The sequence below is a fragment of the Hemiscyllium ocellatum genome, chromosome 6 (assembly GCF_020745735.1).
Source record: "Hemiscyllium ocellatum isolate sHemOce1 chromosome 6, sHemOce1.pat.X.cur, whole genome shotgun sequence".
Classification (NCBI taxonomy): domain Eukaryota; kingdom Metazoa; phylum Chordata; class Chondrichthyes; order Orectolobiformes; family Hemiscylliidae; genus Hemiscyllium; species Hemiscyllium ocellatum.
Window position 1 is genome coordinate 108769834 of NC_083406.1, and position 20231 is coordinate 108790064.

A 20231-nucleotide genomic window follows, 5' to 3' on the forward strand; every position below is an offset into this window, starting at 1 on the left:
CACAGTGTTATACTTTGTTTATGACATAAATCACTTACACAAAATTGCAACTTTGCCTTAAATAAAACTTGCTGGCAGACAGCTTTCTGACTCACACCCCCAGGTGACTACTTGGACATCGTGGAGATCACAATAATACAGTAAACATCTGGTACTTCAGGTATATAATTTTTGCTGATTTATCGAGAGTGCCAGTTCAGGAGTGCTGGTTAAAACAAAGTTTGCTGTACTTCAAGGACTGACATTGCTGATATAGCAAACCGTTCAACCAAATTCACAAATGAATAAAGGAATGACACAATGACTCACCCTCTTCCTTCTGTCTTGCCTTCTCAGTGTACTGAGAATTAGCTGGTGAATCAGAAAGCGCCAATAAAAAGGAAAGTATTGCATAGTGTTCCTTGGTCTGCAACAATAATTTGAAAGGAAGCCACTTCATGTTAATTTTATCAGAATATGTTACATAAAAATAAACCTTTCAGATAAAGATTGCAATTCATCAGTGCATGTTTCAAGGGATTAAGAACAAATGCTGACACTAAATATAAAATCCTCAACATTTATAAAAATGAATAACTTTACCCCTAATTCTCTCAAAGACTGAAGTAGTACAGTAAATATAAAAATTGAGGATGCTGTAAATCAGAAACAAAAACAAAATTTGCAGGAAAGACTTAGCAGGTCTGGCAGCACCTGAGAAGAGAAATCATGGTCATCGGACCTAAAACGTTAACTTTGATTTCTCTTCACAGATGCTGCCAGACCTGCTGAGCTTTGCCAGCAATTTGTTTTTGTGACTGCTGTAGTGATACTCTAAGGGGATCAGCTGACTATCAAACCAAGGACTTTCTCTTTCTATACTACTCTGCTATTCATTTGCCTTCCTAATGTCCAACCCTATCCTAAAAGGGACTGAGTTTTTCACTGATATATTTAATCCAATAAGCACTGCTCAGGTGTGAGCCTCAACAAATGCATTTTTTCAACCAGGTTTATAGGAACCAAGCACATTATCCATTCGAGTCACTGGGTGATGTGTTTGATAGTATTGGGGCATTTAATAAAGCAAGACTGCTTGATATTGATCCCACCACCTCCCTCCCATTAAGTCTGTGAGCCTCCCCATTCTACTGCCAAACGAAGCTGAATGGTGAATTAGTGCCACTGTGCTTCATCAACGAATCTAACATCCAAAGGAAGGCTCAATAATAGCCATCCATTGCCAATCTCATTCACTTCTGGCCTGGGATCCATTAATAACCCTAGGCCTCAGATAAGTGTAGTGTCAACTGCGGCTACTAACATCCTAGCAGCCTGCTATTCAATACAGCAACCAATTTCCAGAAACATCCTTGACCAGCAGGCCATCCAGCTCTGGAGTCTCCAATACTGGCATGTCAAGAATCCGAGTGGAACAAGATATGGGGAGTCTTTCGGTCTCTCTCACCAGCCCAGATCCCATCGCCTCCATTGGATTAAATTCAGTCTAATGTGGAGTATGCCAACTGTAATTTCTGTCTTGTCCCAGCTGCTCACATTCAACCTGGAACCTTCTTTGCTAGTTTTGAAACCTGCAGCATTACCATCCCTTGCCCTTTCCCCTTTGATTTAACAAAATCTGTATGCATGCAAAAAAAAGCAATGCTCAATTACAAAAGTTATTTAGTGAAGAATTTGAACAAATTATGGTTAGTTGCAGTTTCATGAGCTTGTAAGCGTAATTATTTCAAGCATTGAACACCTCCCTGAACTTAGCATTGTAAGCATTATCAAAACTAGAGGGTATGGTTTAATATGGGAGGGGAGAGATTTAAAAGGCATCTGAGGGGGCACTTTTTCTAACAAAGGTTGATATGTATATGGAACAAGCTACTAAAGAACGTAGCAAGGTGAGTACAATCACAACATTTAAAAGACATTTGGAAGGTAAATGGTTGGAAAAGGTTTACAGGATATGGGCCAAACGCGGGCAAATGAGACTGGTTTGGTTTAGAAAACCTGGTTAGCAAGGACAAATTGGGCTAAAGGGCCCATTTCCATGCTATGACCCTAAGGTATGCAGAGGAGGAAAAGTTTCCTTCTACTCAATTTGCAATTACCAACTTCATCAGGCAACAGATGACAATTCTGAGAAGCAGAACATTTTCTCATTTAGTATAATTACAGGATGCTAACTGACTGTAACTTAAACTCAAAAGAACTCCGTGTTGAATCTTCTTCACACTGAAAATCAGGGATAATTGCACTCCCACAGGCTTATGAAGTTCAAGTTAATGAGTTACAAAGAACCGGTCTCCATGCATATGCATGCCCAGCAGGATATGTTCCATCTCTACACTGGTGAAATTAGTTGTTTGCCAGTATTCACATAGGTCAGGGAAGAGAAAAACTCTCCTAACCATTAACCAGAAAACCACTGACCAGAAAATCCCGCTGAACGTGCATATATATGGGGACCAGTTGTGATAATGACCAAACACACAACCTACGTATCACACAAACACACATAGGGATGTACAGCACAGAACTGAAAATGTGTTGCTGGTTAAAGCACAGCAGGTCAGGCAGCATCCAAGGAACAGGAAATTCGATGTTTCGAGCCAGAGCCCTTCATCAGGAACAGCACAGAAACAGACCCTTCAGTCCAATACATCTGTGCCTACCAGACATCCCAATCTGACCTAGTCCCCCATTTGATAGCATTTGGCCCATATCCTTCTAAACCCTTTCCATTCATGTACCCTTCCAGATGCCTCTCAAAGGTCTCCACCACTTCCTCTGGTAGTTCATTCCATACATGCACCACCCTGTGAGAAAAAGTTGACCGAGGTCCCTTTTTAGCTCTTTTCCCTCTCACCTTTATAAGGTCACACCTCAGCCTCTGACACTTCAGGGAAAATGGCTCCAGCCTATTCAGCCATTCCCTATGGCTCAAACCCCCCCAATTCCATCAGCATCTTTTTAAATCTTTTCTGAATCCATATAAGGTTAACATCATCTTTCTTATAGTAGGCAGATCAGAACTGAATGTAGTATTCCAAAAGTGACCTACCAATGTCCTATAAAGCCGCAACTCAACATCCCAATTCCGATACTCAATGCACTGAACAATAAAGGCAAATGTACCAAACACCACCTTCGCTTTCTACCTGTGACTCCACTTTCAAGGAGCTATGAACCTGCACCCCAAGGTCTAAATCAAACTCCATCTGCCACTCCATGACCCATCAGATCAATGCCACATTATATTCTAAGCTAACCTTCCTCACCATCCACCACATCACCAATTTTAGTGTCATCAGTAAACTTACTAACTGTACCTCATATAGACACATTCAAACTATTTATAGATAATTAATGCAAAAGATAAGTAACGAGCACCAATCCTTGTGGCACACTGCTGGTCACAGATCTGCAGTCTTAAATACAATCTTGCACCATCACCGTTTGTCTCCTATCTTCAAGCCAATTCTGTTTCCAAATGGCTTTCTCTCCCTAGATTTCATGTGATTCCACACACCATAATAGCTCACATATTTGTATCATTCTACATTGAGTAGCCAATTTTTTTTTAGATTAGATTACTTACAGTGTGGAAACAGGCCCTTTGGCCCAACAAGTCCACACAGACCTGCCGAAGCGCAACCCACCCAGACCCATTCCGGTAACACTACGGGCAATTTAGCATGGCCAATTCACCTAACCTGCACATTTTTGGACTGTGGGAGGAAACCAGAGCACCCGGAGGAAACCCACGCAGACACGGGGAGAATGTGCAAACTCCACACAGTCAGTCGCCCAAGCGGGAATTGAACCCGTATCTCTGGCGCTGTGAGGCAGCAGTGCTAACCACTGTGCCACCCACAGTTGTTTTTAATCGCTATTTGCTGAGATGTTGGAGAGTATACAGCACTCATGAAATATCATTTGTGCATGGCATAAACGACTTCAGGAGAAATTTAGGGATAGAAACAATGTGCAAGTACAAGCAAGTTTTTTTAAACAAATGATTGCATTATTCAGTCCTTAAGAACACAAAATTGTTGAAACAGTGAAGCTGAGTTCAATTTAACATAAGACTTAGATGAAAACTGGTTACCTTTGTTCCTTCAACAGTCTCAAGGGGCAACTCCAGAAATTCATCTGTTAACCTCCGCCAGCTTACAGCTTTAGGGAGTTCTGAATGAATAATCAGTTTTTCGTGGATTCTGAGAAGCAAAAGTTAAGGTCAGTTGACAGCATTTCATAACTTCTGTAAAATAAGGCACATGTATAAGTGATGGAAGAAGCTCACCCATCAATCACACGTGTTATTTTCTGACTGTCTACATCAAGAAATCGATGGAATCTGAAAGAAAAATTAAAAAGTCAAAACCAAATATCATGCAATAGGAAAAAGAAATAGAATAAAACAGACAAACCAGAAACAAAGTATAACTTCTTATAAAGCTGGCAAGGTTTTATTGGTGGTGGAACAGTCACAAGTGTTTCTTTTCATTAGCATAATTAATGAAATAATTAAAATAAAAGATAAGTTTCGAAACGTATATGTGGCTATAACTATTATACTTTAGCCAAGTTGATGAAGAGGTATGCTGCTCCTAACATTTTCAAAATTTGAATTGGACGTTAAAAGTATGCAAAAAGCAGACAGAAGTTGGTTTGATCACAATTACGCCTGCTTGCGGCCTCTGATCTACTGCTGTAAGTGAAAATCATCTTCCAACCACATGGTGGCAACCAATGCTGCAGCACAAACATAGTCTCTGCATTGTTCCAGTGAATGTATACCTTTAAACAAGGAATAGAAAAAGTTGTTTGTGGTTTTGTGGAATGACCACAGAACACAAAATGCACAGTTGAGTATTCTGAATTTTGATGTCCAATGTACAGCAGTTCTTCCACATTGGGGTATATATGCATTCAGCACATACAAATTGCAACATTGCTAGAGGATTAAATTTACATCACTGTGTTCAATTGTGGATCTTCCAAATTTATATTTGCAGCAAACCTCAAATTCAGCATTAAGGAAACAGAGAGCACTTTGTTCAGTTCCTGTCGCATACTCCAATCCCCAGTCACCAAATCCAACTCTCCATTAGCAACCAGCTGGAGTTGAATCAGACTCCTTGCAATTGTGATGCCATATTTGACCCTGACATCAGCTTTTTACCACACATCCACACCATTGCTAAAATCAGCTGTATCTACCTCAGTTAATCACCCTTTTCGTAGCCATCTGCAACTGAAATGCACAATCATAACCTTGTTACTTATAGACTTGCGTATTCCAATGCTCCCCTAGTCGGATGCCTATGTTTCACCTGCTGCAGATGCAAGGTCATTCAAAATGCTATTGCCCTTGTCCTAACACATCAAACCCCACTCACCCATCACTTCTACACAAGCTGATCTACGTTAAGTCCTTGTCAAACAATGCCTCAATTCTGAAATTCTCATCTTTGCTTTGCAACATAAGAGGTAGGAGCAGGAGTGGTCCATTCAACCTATTGAGCCTGCTCCACTATTTATTATGAACATCACTGATGTGCTTTTTCTTGGAAATTTATATGTCTCTTTTTTACATCTAATACTATTTCTAACTTTCCGCTTAAGTCATGTTTTGGCCACTTTTCTTTTTGCATTCCTGCGCCAGACAGGAATAAACAACTTTTATAGTTACACTCATTCATTTTTTAAATGTTTGCCATTGCCTGTCTGCTGTCATTAATTTCAGTAATATTTCCCAAACCATCACAGCCAACTCACAACTTATACTACTGTAGTTTCCCTTTATAAAATTCAGGAATCTCGTCTCATAGACAAGTAGTTTCTGCATTGCTTCAAGGAGTGCATTTTTAAAAAAAAGGGCTTCCTCAGAACAGAAAAGGTTGTTTATGACTATGTAAATTGACCACAGAATACAAAATGTACAGTTGATATACAGTTTCAACTACCTCACTCTACATCTTGATGAAAAGTACTATCATATTATGCTCGCTCCTCCTTAAAAGGTCTCTCACAACTACATTACCAATTATTCCTTTCTCATTTTTGCATAATACCTGTAGTAATTTTTAATGAGGACAGCCAGGTGGATCTCACAGAATATAACTCCCCTAATTGGGACAGTTAACCTGGTCCAATCAAGGAGTCCTAGCTGACAGATAGAAACAGGAGTAAGCGACCAAGATCATTCAGAGGCTGCGGAACTGGTTAGCGGGGAAGAATCTCCAAGAAAAGTTGCAGCTTCGATACACTGAAATTGCTTCCAGGACCCAACCTCCACCCAAGCTCCCGGTTGGCCCTAGCCATAAATTTTCAGATAACTACTACTGTTTACAAGAAGATCGTCGAGAGACATTTCCACCTACTGTCAATTGGTCATCGCAGAAAGCGCTAGCAGCGGGAACACAGGTGCCCAGTGGCCAAGGTACTGAAGTAACTAAGGAAGTTGGGAAACCTGTTCTACCTGGGCAGCCAGTCAAGTTGAAGCTTTCCACAGATCAGCCGTATCTGTGACTGGAGGGTGATTGAGATTACCATGAACTTTAACCTTTTATGGTAGTACTGGCAATGGACAGAAGTTTAAAGGAGCTACAGCATTGGACAGCCAGATTGGAACCTGGAGTTTCTGTCACTTTTTGGGGTTTAGTGGCTCCTAATGTAAATCAGCTTAGTAATTATCCATGTTAATAAAGCAAATGGTGTTTTGTGCAAAAAAAAGAAACAGGAGTACATGAATAAAGATTTCTACACTTTGTGTCTTTCACTGTGTCTCACACCTGCACACACACACTATGGGTGCTGGGGAAAACATGATCACTACTGCAGTTAGGCGGTAGTGTGGGGGGAAAAATTAGTAAAAAAAAAAGAAAAAAAACGAAAACAAAATAATCTGGCAAAAACCAAAAAAAATTTAAAAAAGAAAAAAAAAGAAAAAATATATAATCTGGGGAAAAATTAAAAAAAGAAAAAAATAAACAGGAGACTTCCCCCTCCAACTCTATTCTGATTTAGTCCCTTCCCTTCCCTTCACTGTTTGATCACAGAGCATTGTCCTTTGATGTGAAGGTCACTGTTTGTTACTGGCCACTCGGGTGTTTCCCCTTGCTTGAGTAAAATAAAAAAAAAGAAACAGGAGTACATGAATAAAGATTTGTACACTTTGTGTCTTTCACTGTGTCTCACACCTGCACACACACACCATGGGTGCTGGGGAAAACATAAGCACTACCGCAGTTATGCGGTAGTGTGGGGGTTTATAAAAAAAGAAAAAAAACAGAAAAAAAAAGAAGAAAAAAAATAACAGGAGGGTGGCCTGGGTGTCCTTGGAGAAGGAGCACGCGGTGTCCACCAACACCCTGGAGTTGTTCAGGGAGAGGTGGGTGCCACAGGGAGTGGAGTGCATCATTTCCCCCTCCAACTCTATATAAAAAAAGAGAAACAGGAGTACATGAATAAAGATTCGTACACCTTGTGTCTTTCACCGTGTCTCACACCTGCACACACAACATGAGTGCTGGGGGAAAAATAAGCACTACCGCAGTTAGGCGGTAGTGTGGAGGGTTTAAAAAAAAACTGGAGTGCCAGAGGTTAAGAAAAAAAAGAATAAACAAAAAAAAATAGGAGTACATGTATAAAGATTTATGCACCTTGTGTCTTTCACTGTGTATCACACCTGCACATGCACAACATAGGTGCTGGGGAAGAATAAGCATTAATAAAAAACAGAAGTGATAGGGATTCTGTAAAACAAAAGAAGAAAAAAAAAGAAACAGGAGTACAGGTCTGAAGACCTTCTCATGGGTCTGCTCCTGGCCCTGGTCAAACTGGCCATAAACAGATCCAGGCAGTGGGCCGTGGAGGGGGTCGTTAGGGCCGGCTGTTAGCCCCTCTCCGGCGGTTACGTTAGAGCCGGGGGTCTTTGGAAAAGGAGCACGCGGTATCCACAGACACCCTGGAGTTGTTCAGGGAGAGGTGGGCACCGCAGGGAGTGGAGTGCATTATTTCTCCCTCCAACTCTATTTTGATTTAATCCCTGCCCTCCCCTTCACTGTTTGATCACACAGCATTGCCCTTTGATGTGAAGGGCACTGCTTGTCACAGGCCACACAGGTGTTTCTTTTCTTCCTGATGGTGGAAACCGAATAAAGATTTATGCACCTTGTGTCTTTCATGGTGTGTTACACCTGCATACACACAACATGGGTGCTGGGGAAAAAATAAGCACTACCGCAGTTAGGTAGTGTGGAGGTATAAAAGAAGAAAGAAAAAAGGAGTGTCAAAAAAAGAAAAAAAACAGAAGTGAAAGAGGTTCTGTTCACTCAGAGCTGGCTCTTGAGGGAGCTGGATCAGTGTGTGCTCGCGCATGCAGGGACACTCCTCCTTGACTGTGTCTGAGAGGAAGGGGACTGTCCCTGGACCAGCTGCCCCACAGCCAGAGAGCTCTGAGAAGAAGGAAGAAAGAAGAGGAGGAAGAAGGAGAAGGCAAAGGCAGGAGGAGGTGAGAGCTTTGAGTCCTGGGCCTGCTTTTGGAGCTGCAGCCTGGGCCTCACCAAGGTTAAGGGAGTGTTGCTGCTGACCTGGGGCCCACTCCCACGGCTGGTCTCTGGGACCCCAACCGGACCTGCCTCAGCTGCTACTGCTTGGGGCCTGCCTCACTGCTGCTGCCTAGGACTCGCCTTGGCCCCTTCCCAGGACCCCCACCGCTGCTGCCGTTAGCAGCCCTCCTCCACCGCTGCTGCCTGGGACTGAATTTTGGGGCTGACTGGGACTTGCCTTGGGGACCCTCCCCAACAGGTCTGCCCCCACCGCTGTGACCAAGGGCCTGCCTGGGACTTGCAGGAGGCCTGTGTCCATTGCTGCTCTTGCCTGAGGCCTGCCTCCACCACTACTGCCTGGGACTCGATTTGGTGCTGCCTGGGACTCGCCAAGGCAAGCGAGCTTCTTCGGAGAAGTGTCCGTTCATCTCGCCTCCATCGACGAGAGCCAGTGTGTCGTCCTCGGGGGAGATTTTAACTGCATCCTTGACGACAGGGACCACGGCGGTGCCTGCACCAGTTGGGCATCGGGGAGGAGGTTGGGGGACTTGGCTAAGTCCTTCGACCTGGTGAACATCTGGCTGAATCTCCATCCCGACTCCATCACCTTCACCTTCGTGAGGCCTGGGGTTGGAGCATCCAGAACCAACGGCCTCCACGCGGCAGGTGTTGTGCACGGACCATCACCTGGTGTGGGCGGAACTCCTTCCGTTCGGCACCAGGCTCGGCTCAGAGTACTGACACTTTAACAACCTGCTGCTGGAGGACGAGCGGTTCCAGAACTCATTTAATTGTTTCTGGGCTGGCTGGAGAAGGAAGCGGGGAAGCTTCCCCTCCCTGAGGCTATGGTGGGATGTGGGCAAGGCTCACACCCGCGTTTTCTGTCAGGAGTACGCGAGGGGGTCGACAAAGAAGTGGAGATCCAAGATCGGGGAGTTGGAGAGGGAGATGCTTGACCTGGAGTCACGCCTTGGTCAGCCCGACGCTGACCCGGTCCTGTGCGGGGTGTACGAAGAGAAGAAGACCGCGGTCCGGGGCCTGCAGCTCATCGGGGCTCGGGGCGTGTACGTGAGGTCGTGGATCCAGCTCCTCATGGACCGCAGCTCCCCTTTCTTCTACTCGCTGGAAAAAAGGCGTGGCACCCGTCAGCAGCTCCTGGTGCTGCTGGCCAACGACGGGTCCCTCGTCTCGGATCTGGAGGGTATCAGGCCCCACGTCCAAAACTATTGCATGGCTCTGTTCTCTCCGGATCTGTCCAACGAGGATGCTCACAGAGTTCTGTGGGAGGACCTGCCGCAGCTCGGCCCGGAGGACGTCGGAAGGCTCAACGCTCCCATCACCTTAGAGGAGCTCGACCGGCTCTCAAGGGGCAAGTCCCAGGGGCTGGATGGGCTGACTGTGGAGTTCTTCAGGGCGTTCTGGGACGTCCTGGGGAGCAACTACGCACAGGTCCTGGGGGAGTGGCTAAATGCCGGAGAGCTGCCCCTTTCTTGGTGCAGGGCGGTCATCGCTTTGCTGCCAAAGAAGGGGGGCCTTCGTTCTTTGAAGAACTGGCGTCCGGTCTCCCTCCTCAGCACGGACTACAAAATCTTCACCAGGGTGTTGTCTTCTCGCCTGGCTTCCGTGCTGGCCCACATGATTCACCCGGACAGTCCTACACGGTCCCGGGCCGGAGGATACATGACAACGTCCACCTGGTCCAGGACCTGATTCATTTCTTTCGACGGGTTGGTCTGCCGAGCGCCTTCCTGTCTCTCGACCAGGAGAAGGCATTCAACAGGGTCGATCACGAGTACCTGCTTGGGACTCTGCAGACATTCGGGATCGGGACGCAGTTCGTCGCCCGGATCCAACTTTTGTACGCCGCTGCAGAGTGTCTGGTTAAAGTTAACAGGTCCCTGACGGCGCCCCTTCGCTTCGGGAGAGGAGTGCGTCAAGGCTGCCCCCTGTCCGGCCAGCTGTATTCCCTGTGCGTGGAGCCTTTCCTGCGCCTCTTGCGGAGGAGGTTGTCGGGGCTGGTTCTGCACGGTGCGGACACGGGGGTGGTCCTCTCGGCCTACGGCGACGACGTGCTCCTCACTTTCACCGATCCGGCTGACCTGGGGAGGATGCGCGAGTGCCAGACTACGTACTCGGCAACGTCTTCCGCCAGGATCAATTGGGCCAAATGTTCCGGACTACTGGTCAGTCCGTGACGGGTGGACTCCCTGCCGGAGGAGTTACAGGGGGTTCAGCTGGAGTACCACCCATCTCCTCTACCTGGGTGTCTACCTCAGCCCGGCCGAGGAATCCTGTCCGGCGAACTGGCAGGAGCTGGAGGCCAAAGTCTTGGCTCACCTAGGCCGATGGACAGGACTGCTCCGAGTGCTATCTTACAGGAGTCGAGTGCTGGTCGTAAACCAGCTGGTGGCCACCATGCTGTGGTACTGGCTGGTCACTTTGGTCCCTCCTCCTGTCTTTGTCACTGACATCCAGAGAACATTGGTCGACTTCTTCTGGGACAAAAAGATGCACTGGGTCGCTGTACAGGTTCTGAGTCTCCCTATTGAGGAGAGTGGTCAATCGTTGATGTGCGTCCGCACCCAGGTCGTGATGTTCCACCTTCAGACCTTGCAGCGATATCTTTTACGTCAAGCCTCCTCCTAGGTGGTGTGCCCTGGCGACATATTTTTTCCGCCAGGTGCGTAACCTCAACTATGACACGCAGCTCCTGTTCGTCGACCGTGACGGTTTGGAGGTTGCCCTCGACGCTGCCTGTCTTTTACCAGGACCTGATCACTGTCTGGAACATGGTTGAATCGCGTCGCGCCTACCCTCCGGCAGGAGTAGCAGCTATCGTCAGGGAGCCGTTGCTCAGGAATCCACACCTCCATACTCGTGGGTTCGAGTGGCTGTCGGAGTGGAGGCCCATGGAAGCGAGGGTGACCAGGGTCGGGGATGTGCTGGGTGCCGGGGGCCTGGCTGGACGCTGCCGAAGGACATAGCGAGCAGGGTAGCGGTAGACATCCGGTACATGGCCACTGCCATCCAACACCTTAAAACGGCGGTGCTTGGACCCGACATAGTGCACCAGTTGGAGGACGTTCAGGTGTGCAGTGGGATCCCGTCCGCGCTCCCCCAGCCCAGACGGAATTTCACATTGGCCCCAAGGTCCCATACTTCCATGGGAGCCTGCCTGACAACCTGAGCTGTCTCCGGAATTTTCATTTTGTCCCTTTTTAAGAATGTAAAAAAGGCGGGCCCTGTATCGACTGCTGCTGCACACAGTCCACCTCTTCTCCTTCATCCACCATCTGGACATGCTTTGGCGTGCCCATTTGCCACTGGGCGGTGGGGATCCCTGGCGGAGGGCTCTCTACGTGGGAGTCTTCCCCCTTTCTCTCAGGGATCTGGGGTGGAGGGTGCTGCACGCAGCAGTCCCCTGCAACCGCAGATTGCAGTGGTTCACGGGCTCCCAGCCCAACTGCTTGGTCTATGGCGCTGTGGAATCCGTGGACCACGTGTATATTGGGTGTGGGCATTGCATTCCCTTTTTGATTTTCTTAGAAACGTCTTCCTCTGCTTTTGGTTGCATTTCAGTCCCACGCTCCTGATTTTCGGGCTCTCGGTATGGAGGAGGGAGGGCAGATCTGAAGACCTCCTGGTGGGTCTGCTCCTGGGCCTGGCTAAACTGGCCATAAACAGGTCCAGGCAGTGGACCATGGAGGGGGTCGTTAGGGCCGACTGTCAGCCCCTCTCCCGCGGTTACATTAGAGCCCGGGTGTCTTTGGAAAAGGAGCATGCGGTGTCCACCAACGCCCTGGAGTTGTTCAGGGAGATGTGGGCACCGCAGGGAGTGGAGTGCATCATTTTGCCCTCCAACTCTATTTTGATTTAATCCCTGCCCTCCCCTTCACTGTTTGATCACACAGCATTGCCCTTTGATGTGAAGGGCACTGCTTGTCACAGGCCACACAGGTGTTTCTTTTCTTCCTGATGGTGGAAACCGAATAAAGATTTATGCACCTTGTGTCTTTCATGGTGTGTTACACCTGCATACACACAACATGGGTGCTGGGGAAAAAATAAGCACTACCGCAGTTAGGTAGTGTGGAGGTATAAAAGAAGAAAGAAAAAAAAGGAGTGTCAAAAAAAGAAAAAAAACAGAAGTGAAAGAGGTTCTGTTCACTCAGAGCTGGCTCTTGAGGGAGCTGGATCAGTGTGTGCGCGCGCGCATGCAAGGACGCTCCTCCTTGACTGTGTCTGAGAGGAAGGGGACTGTCCCTGGACCAGCTGCCCCACAGCCAGAGAGCTCTGAGAAGAAGGAAGAAAGAAGAGGAGGAAGAAGGAGAAGGCAAAGGCAGGAGGAGGTGAGAGCTTTGAGTCCTGGGCCTGCTTTTGGAGCTGCAGCCTGGGCCTCACCAAGGTTAAGGGAGTGTTGCTGCTGACCTGGTGTTTTTTTTCTTCCTGGTGGTGGAAACCGAATAAAGATTTGTGCACCTTGTGTCTTTCACTGTGTCTTACACCTGCACACACACAACATGGATGGTGGGGAAAAAATAAGCACTACCGCAGTTAGGCGATAGTGTGGGGGTAAGAGGAAAAAAAAGGAGTGTCAAAAAAGAAAAAAAATAGAAGTGAGAGAGGTTCTGTTCATTCTGAAAGCTGGCCCTTGAGGGAGCTGGACCAGTGTGTGAAAAAAAAAGAAACGAGTATTTCACCATGTCTCACACCTGCGCGCGCACACACATTGGTGCAGGGGGGAAAATAAGCACTACTGCAGTTAGGCAGTAGTGTGGGGGTAATGGGGAAAAAAAAAGTAAAATGAATAAACGGGAGTACCAGAGCTTCTGTTCTCTCTGGGAGGTGGACCAGTGTGTGAAAGGTCTCTCCTTTGTTGTATCAAAGGAGGGGACAAAAAAAAAGAAACAGGAGTATTTGGGCTTCTGCTGTGAGCTGGCTCAGTATCATGTACTATGCATGTGCAAATAAAGAGTGACTTGGGGACAGGATACCTGCCTTTGTGGAGTTATGCAGTTGCTAGCTTGCTCACTGAGCTGATGGGTTGTCATGCAGATGTTTTGTCACCAAACTAGGTAACATCACCAGTGCAACTTCAGTGAAGCATTACTGTTCTACTCTGCTTGATATTTAGATGATTTGGTCTGTTCAGTTGGGTGTTGTCATTTCTAGTTTTTCTCTGCAGTGATTTGTATATGGGGTCTATTTCTACAGGTTTGATGGTGGCATTCTGGGCTGAAAACCAGGCCTCGAGGAATTCCCATGCGTATCTCTGTTGAGTTTGGCTGAGGATGGTAACATTGTACCAGTCAAATTGATAGCCCTCCTTGTCTGCATGTATTGAAATGAGGGAGAATTGGTCATGCTGTCTTGTTATTAGTTGGTGTTCCCGTATCCAGATTACTAGTTTTCTGCCTATCTGTCCAATGATGTGCTTATGGCAGTTGTTACATGAGATTTTGAATGGGAGTCAAAAAGTGTGGTGCTGGAAAAGCACAGCCAGTTAGGGAGCATCCAAGGAGCAGAAGAATCGACATTTCAAGCACCAGCTGTTCCTGTTGAAGAGCTTATGCTTGATAAGTTAACTCTCCTGCTCTTTGAGTGTTGCCTGACCTGCTGTGCTTTTCTAGTATAACAGGTTTTGACTCTGAGAATCAGCATCTGTAGTCCTCACTTTCTCCAAGTCTAGGAATGGGAGCTGATTGTTGTTCTCCTCTTTAGTGAATATGTTGTTGATGAGATGATACGTTTCCTCTAATTAAATGTGTTTGATGACAAATTATCATCCATGAATCTAATCCATAGCTTTGGTTGGATCATGGGAAGGCTATGTGTTCCAGTCTTCGCAAGATTGCTTCCACTACAAATCCTCAGATGGGTGATCCCATGGGTGTGCCACTGATTTGCTGATATTTGTCTGTTGAAGACAAAGCAATTGGTGGGGCATAGGCCTAGTAGTTTGAGCATATTGCCTTGCTTATGGTGTTGTTGAGGGTCAATGCTTCTGTTCTTCTAGTGGTGTCATGTGTGTTTCTTTAGCTAGTGGCACATCAATGGAAGTAAACAGTGCTATAATGTCAAATGATACTATGATTTCATCATTGTCAATTTTTATGTTTTTGAGGTTAAGGAATTCCTGGGTTGAGTGCATGGCATGGGTTGATCTGTTGACAAGGTGTTTCAGTCTCTGTTGTAATTCCTTGGCCAGTTTGTGAGTCAGTGTGCCCAGTAGTGAAACTATGGAACTGAGGGGAGTGTCTGGTTTATGCACCTAGGGGAGTTTACAAAAGGGGTGGGGAGGAGTGTTTCATTCTGAGGTTATCTGTCTTGGCTATCTGTCCAGTCTGTTTGGGTTTATTCAGTATATAAATGATTTCGTTTTCTCACTGGCGTGGGGTCTGTCTCCACCTGTTGGTATATGTCTGTCTCCACAAGTAGCACCTGTGCTTTTTCAAGGTAGTCTGGTTTGTTTATGATGACAGCCTTGTGCCCTTTGTCCGCTGGTATGATATGAAGTTTTTAATCTTTCTTTAGTTCTTCAAGGGCTTTTCTTTCTGATGTATTGAGGGTGTTAAATTAATTTCTTCAGTTCAGGGCTGGGAATTTAGTTTGTCAGATCAACTGTTGTGTTTCGTCTGAGAGTCCATTGGTTTTCAGCATCAATTCAAGAGCAGCTAGGAAATCCGTTTTGTTAACGTCTCTGTGATTATAGTTAAGTCCACACATTAGGGCAGCTTTCTCAGTGTCTTTTAATGCTCTGTTGGATAAATTTCTTATCCAAGAGTCTGGTTTGTCTTTGTCCTTACTGTGAATCAGTTTGGTCAGTTTCTGCTGTAGTATAAGTTCCTTTTTTATTATAGGCTTGTGTTATTTGATGATGGCCTATTCTAGGATTGCAGTCCACTGTTGGTCAGTCATGATCAAGTACAGTGACTTTTGCCACACAATTTCCCTTCCATGGTTATGGAGTTACTTCAATACCCAGTCAAAGTTGGCCTGTTCTCTTGTTGGTGCCTCAACATATCAGCTCAGAAAGCCATCCAAGATCTTTTTCCTGCGGTGGGCGAGTCCAGAACTAGAGGGCATAGGTTTAGGGTGAGAGGGAAAACATTTCAAAAGGGACCCAAGGGTCAACTTTTTCCCGCAGAGGGTGGTGCATGTGTGGAATAAGCCTCCAGAGAAGCGGTGGAGACTAGTACAATTACAGCATTTAAAGGTATCTGGATGGGTATATGAAAAGGAAGGGTTGAGAAGGATTGGGGGCAAGTGCTAGCAAATGGGACTAGATTAGGTTAAGATATCTGGTTGGCATGGACCATTCGGACTCAAGGGTCTGTTTCCGTGATGTACATCTCTATGAGTCTAGGAATTCTTCTAAAGTATTGTGATGATTTTGATAGCACCTCCATACCTAGCCCTCCCTCCCACTCCCCACACCCCCTACAATCCTTCCAAGATCATTGAGGAACAACAATATTGATCCTTTGCCTCAATCTCTCCTTATATTAGTTTCTCCATCACTCCTGGAGCTCTAAACTGCATAATTTTTCCTGAAATCTCCTTTTAAGTCAGTCCTTAAAAGGCCATCTATTTTGGTCAAGCTATTGGTGTCTGGCCTCATGTGGCCCCCTTACCTGTCTGAAGTAGTGTCAAAGATTGTTCCCTAACACCCCAGCATTCTAAAACATAAACAGAAAGGGCTGCAGAAACTCAGCAGGTCTGGCAGCATCAGCGGAGAGAAAAACAGTTAACGTTTCTATCAGTAAACTGCCTGGAAAGGAGGGGTCACATTGTTAACGTAAAGACGATATTTAACAGCACGCTTGTTGTTACAGCCACTGAATACATAGCTTCCAAACTACACGGATTCGCAATATTGTGAAAAATCACACAATACCAGGTTATAGTCCAATAGGTTTAATTGGAAGCACTAGCTTTCGGAGCGCTGGTCCTTCAACACCTGAAGGATAAAGGACCAGCGCTCCGAAAGCTAGTGCTTCCAATTAAACCTGCTGGACTACAACCGGGTGTTATGTGATTTTTAAACTTTGTACACCCCCGTCCAACACCGGCGTCTCCAACTCATCGACAGTGTGAGGCTTCAATTACCTGACATTAGACCAGGTGAACTGCAAAGCCGCCTGGAAATCAGGATCTTCCTCCGGGACCCCACTAATGCATTGTATCAACTTCTTTAAATCCTTCTCGAACTTATTCCAATGCGCCATGAGCATAAATGAAAAGCGGGAACAGCTCCTTTTCAAACAAGTCACCCGCAGACCGGGCCTGACGCCACCGCCGGAAGTGACCCTCCCCCCCGGAACCACTCGAAGATCGTGCCTGTTGCTATTGGAAACCCGGCGGCGCGCGGACGGTTAGGTGACCGTTTAATTTCGAATTTCAACATCTTTTCAAACGTCCAGGTGCCGCGGAGGGCCTCCGGCTTCATGATGCGGATGTTTAAGAGGCCTGCAGTCTGTAACGTATTGTAATTATTTCCATGCATAAATGTTCATGGTTTTCCGTCTTATCGCCCCGAGTGATATTCCAAATTTATCACACAATCCCTACAGTGTGGAAACAGGCCATTCGGCCCATTGAGTCCACACTGACCCTCCGAAGAGCATCTCCCCACCCCGACCCTTATAAACCTGCATTTTTCATGGCTAATCCACCGAGTCTACACATCCCCGTGGGTAATTTAGCATGGTCAGTCCACATAACCGACACATCTTTACATTGTGGGTGTAAACCCACACAGACAGAGGGGGAATGTGCAAACTCCACACACACACACAGTCGCCCGAGGGTGGCATCAAACTGTCAGGCAGCAGTGCTAACCACTGAGCTATTGTGCTGCCTTTATGATGACTTGTTTTATTGTCTTTTTAAAAAAGGACTGCTCTTTTTATGATGTACCAAAGCCCAGGTTAATGGCCTGTTTTTTTTTAAAAGATTTAACTTATTTTCCTAATCACCTTGTTCAGTCATGTTATTGCACATCCACAGCAGGTGGATCTTGAATATGGGGCAAAGGTATGGCCACCGCCCTCCTAACCTGCAATCTTCTTCCTGACCTCTCCAGCCTATTACCCTCACCTTGACCTCCTTCCACCTATCCCACCTCCATCGCCCCTCCCCCAAGTCCCTCCTCCCTACCTTTTATCTTAGCCTGCCTTGCACCCTCTCCTCATTCCTGATGAAGGGCTTATGCCCGAAATGTCGAATTTCCTATTCCTTGGATGCTGCCTAACCTGCTGTGCTTTAACCAGCAACACATTTTCAACTGTGATCTCCAGCATCTGCAGACCTCACTTTTTACCCTAGTGAGCACTGTAATTTTTAAAAATTTCAGTAGGTGGAACTTGAAGCTGGACATTCCTGGTCCAGGATTAGGGTTGCTACCGTGGTGCCTCAAGAGGGTCCTCTGGGTCTTTTTTAAAAAACCTTTAACCTATTTTTCCCTAATCAACCTATTCAGATAGGTTATTACACAGATCTGGAACAGGTGGGACTTGAATCTGGGCCTCCAGATCCAGGGATAGGGACACTACACTGTGCCACAAGACAGGCCCCCCCCCACCTATAGCTGGAGTAACTTAAATTCAATGTTAAAAATGTGGAATTGGTAGTGCTTGTTATCAGTTTTAATTGGTAACATGGAAATGTAGTGATGGTTAAAAGACATCTAGGGCACTTGTGGCACATGATAGGGCCCCTACTTCTGAGCCAGGAGGCCTGTATTCAAGTTGGTGTGTAATGGTATTTTTGAACACGTTGAGGAATTTTGGTTAAATATTTATTTTTTAAAAGCCACAGCAGGGGACCTTCTTGCGATGTAGAGAGAGAATCCCTAGACCTTGACCAATAGGCCTGGGCTCAAGTCCCATCAGAGGTGTGTGGTAACATCTGAACAGATTGATAAGAAAAATAGGTTATTTTAAAAAATATATACCTAGGGCACAGTAATAGGGTCCCTATTTCTGAGCTAAGAGGCACATGGTCAAGTTGAACTTGCTCCAAAGGTATCTCTGAACAGGAAGATGAAATTCTGGACTTGAAAGTGCTCTTGTCATTTAGTGGTAGTATCCCTACCTCTGGGTTGGAATGTCTGTGTTCAAGATACACCTGCCTTGAGCAAGTTGATTTAAAAGCAAACTTTGAATTGAGATGTACTTTCAGTAATGGTGAACATGTAGCTATTATTGACTACCAGCATTTGTATTTGCTTTAATGCCCCTTTTTCTCGTGTTCCTGCTTTTGTGTTCAGATATAATTGCTTGTAATGCTTTGAGTAGTTGTCAATGTAAATTTTCAAGTACAATTACTTGGATGCAACACCCTGGCACTTGCTCCAGGAAAACTTAACTGGCCTTTCTTTCTTTTACAATTATTTTTATTCATAAAGTTTTGAAAAAACTGCAAAATGATGTCAGAATGTGGTAACACTTTGTGTATAATGTTTTTCATTGTATTTTTAGATACATATGGCAATAAATCTTAATCTACTTGAATCTAAACATTTTGGCTAAAATATTCTGGAATTTGCAAGAAAATTCAACTTACCCCAGGACTGCATGTTCCACTCTATATGATGGTGATAGTCTTAAATTGAAATGTATTTTGTAAATATTGGGTACATAATATGGGGGGGGGGAAAGGGAGAGGGGAGGAGGAATCTGTTCTGCGATCGGTCAATAAACACTAACAATCAGTCTGGTTCTTTAAGACTTCACACTTTATTACTCGCAACCAGATACAGATCATCCAGAAACAGGTCAAACACTTGTATGTTCCTCAGAGGAACTACACACATGGCTTAAAACAAAGACATTTTTATACTTTTCTTAAAGAGAGGTACAGGCTACAATCATACAGTTCATTTAAACAATGACCAATCATTTTAACAAAATGGTTTTATTGACAGCAGCTGAACCCAATGTTATTTCCTGAGAACCAACCTTGTTTTCCAAAACTTAAGCCATTCTTATCTCATGAACTGAGTTTTTGCACCTTCACTTGAAGGTCAGTTAGGATGGCCAATAGTGTCTTATCTAGTATAGTTATTTCTATGCTGTAAAGGAAGCATTGTCTGCAAATCTTTGTTGAGACATACTGTGGTCAAGTCAATTATGCAGCTTTAGTTGGGTTAAAAGCCATTTTATGCAGCTTTAAGCAGAATTTCAAGATTCCAAAGGATCCTTTAACATCTAAACACCTCATATACTGTGTCTGTTGTCTCGATGTGGCCTCCTCTACATTGGGGAGACAAGATGCCAACTCATTAAACATTTGAGGGAACATTAAACAACCCCACCGCCCTGTGGCTGACCACTTCAACTCCACACCCAATACTGCTTTCCTTTTTCCCCCCCGCCACACCACACTATGCCAAGGACATTCAAGTCCTGGGCCGCCTCCACTGCCAAATTCAAACTACCTAATGCCTGGAGGAAGAACACCTCATCTTCTGCCTTTGGTCCTTCTAGGCACACAGCATCAATGTTGCCTTCACCAGTTTCTTTATCTCCCCTCCCCCCACCTCATCCCAGATCCAACCCTCCAACTTGGTGCCGTCCTTTTGAACTGTCCATCTTCCTTCCCACCTATCTGCTCCACCCTCCCCTTTGACATATGACTATCACCCCCCCACCTGCATCTACCTATCGCCTTCCCAGCTACCAT

General features: G+C 45.7%; 1 protein-coding gene across 1 annotated transcript in view; it reads right to left on the minus strand.

Annotated features, from left to right (window-relative positions):
• The window catches only part of tubgcp5 (tubulin gamma complex component 5), an 80269-nt gene extending 63436 nt beyond the window's left edge, over nucleotides 1–16833 (minus strand). Inside the window, exons 1-4 of the mRNA XM_060826843.1 lie at nucleotides 16656–16833; nucleotides 4295–4348; nucleotides 4100–4208; nucleotides 310–406 (exon numbers count right to left, since the gene is read on the minus strand). Of these exons, the coding sequence (XP_060682826.1) occupies nucleotides 310–406; nucleotides 4100–4208; nucleotides 4295–4348; nucleotides 16656–16780 (385 nt within the window). The 5' untranslated portion in view covers nucleotides 16781–16833. The remainder of the gene's footprint in view (nucleotides 1–309; nucleotides 407–4099; nucleotides 4209–4294; nucleotides 4349–16655) is intronic.
• Nucleotides 16834–20231: the final 3398 nt, after the last annotated feature.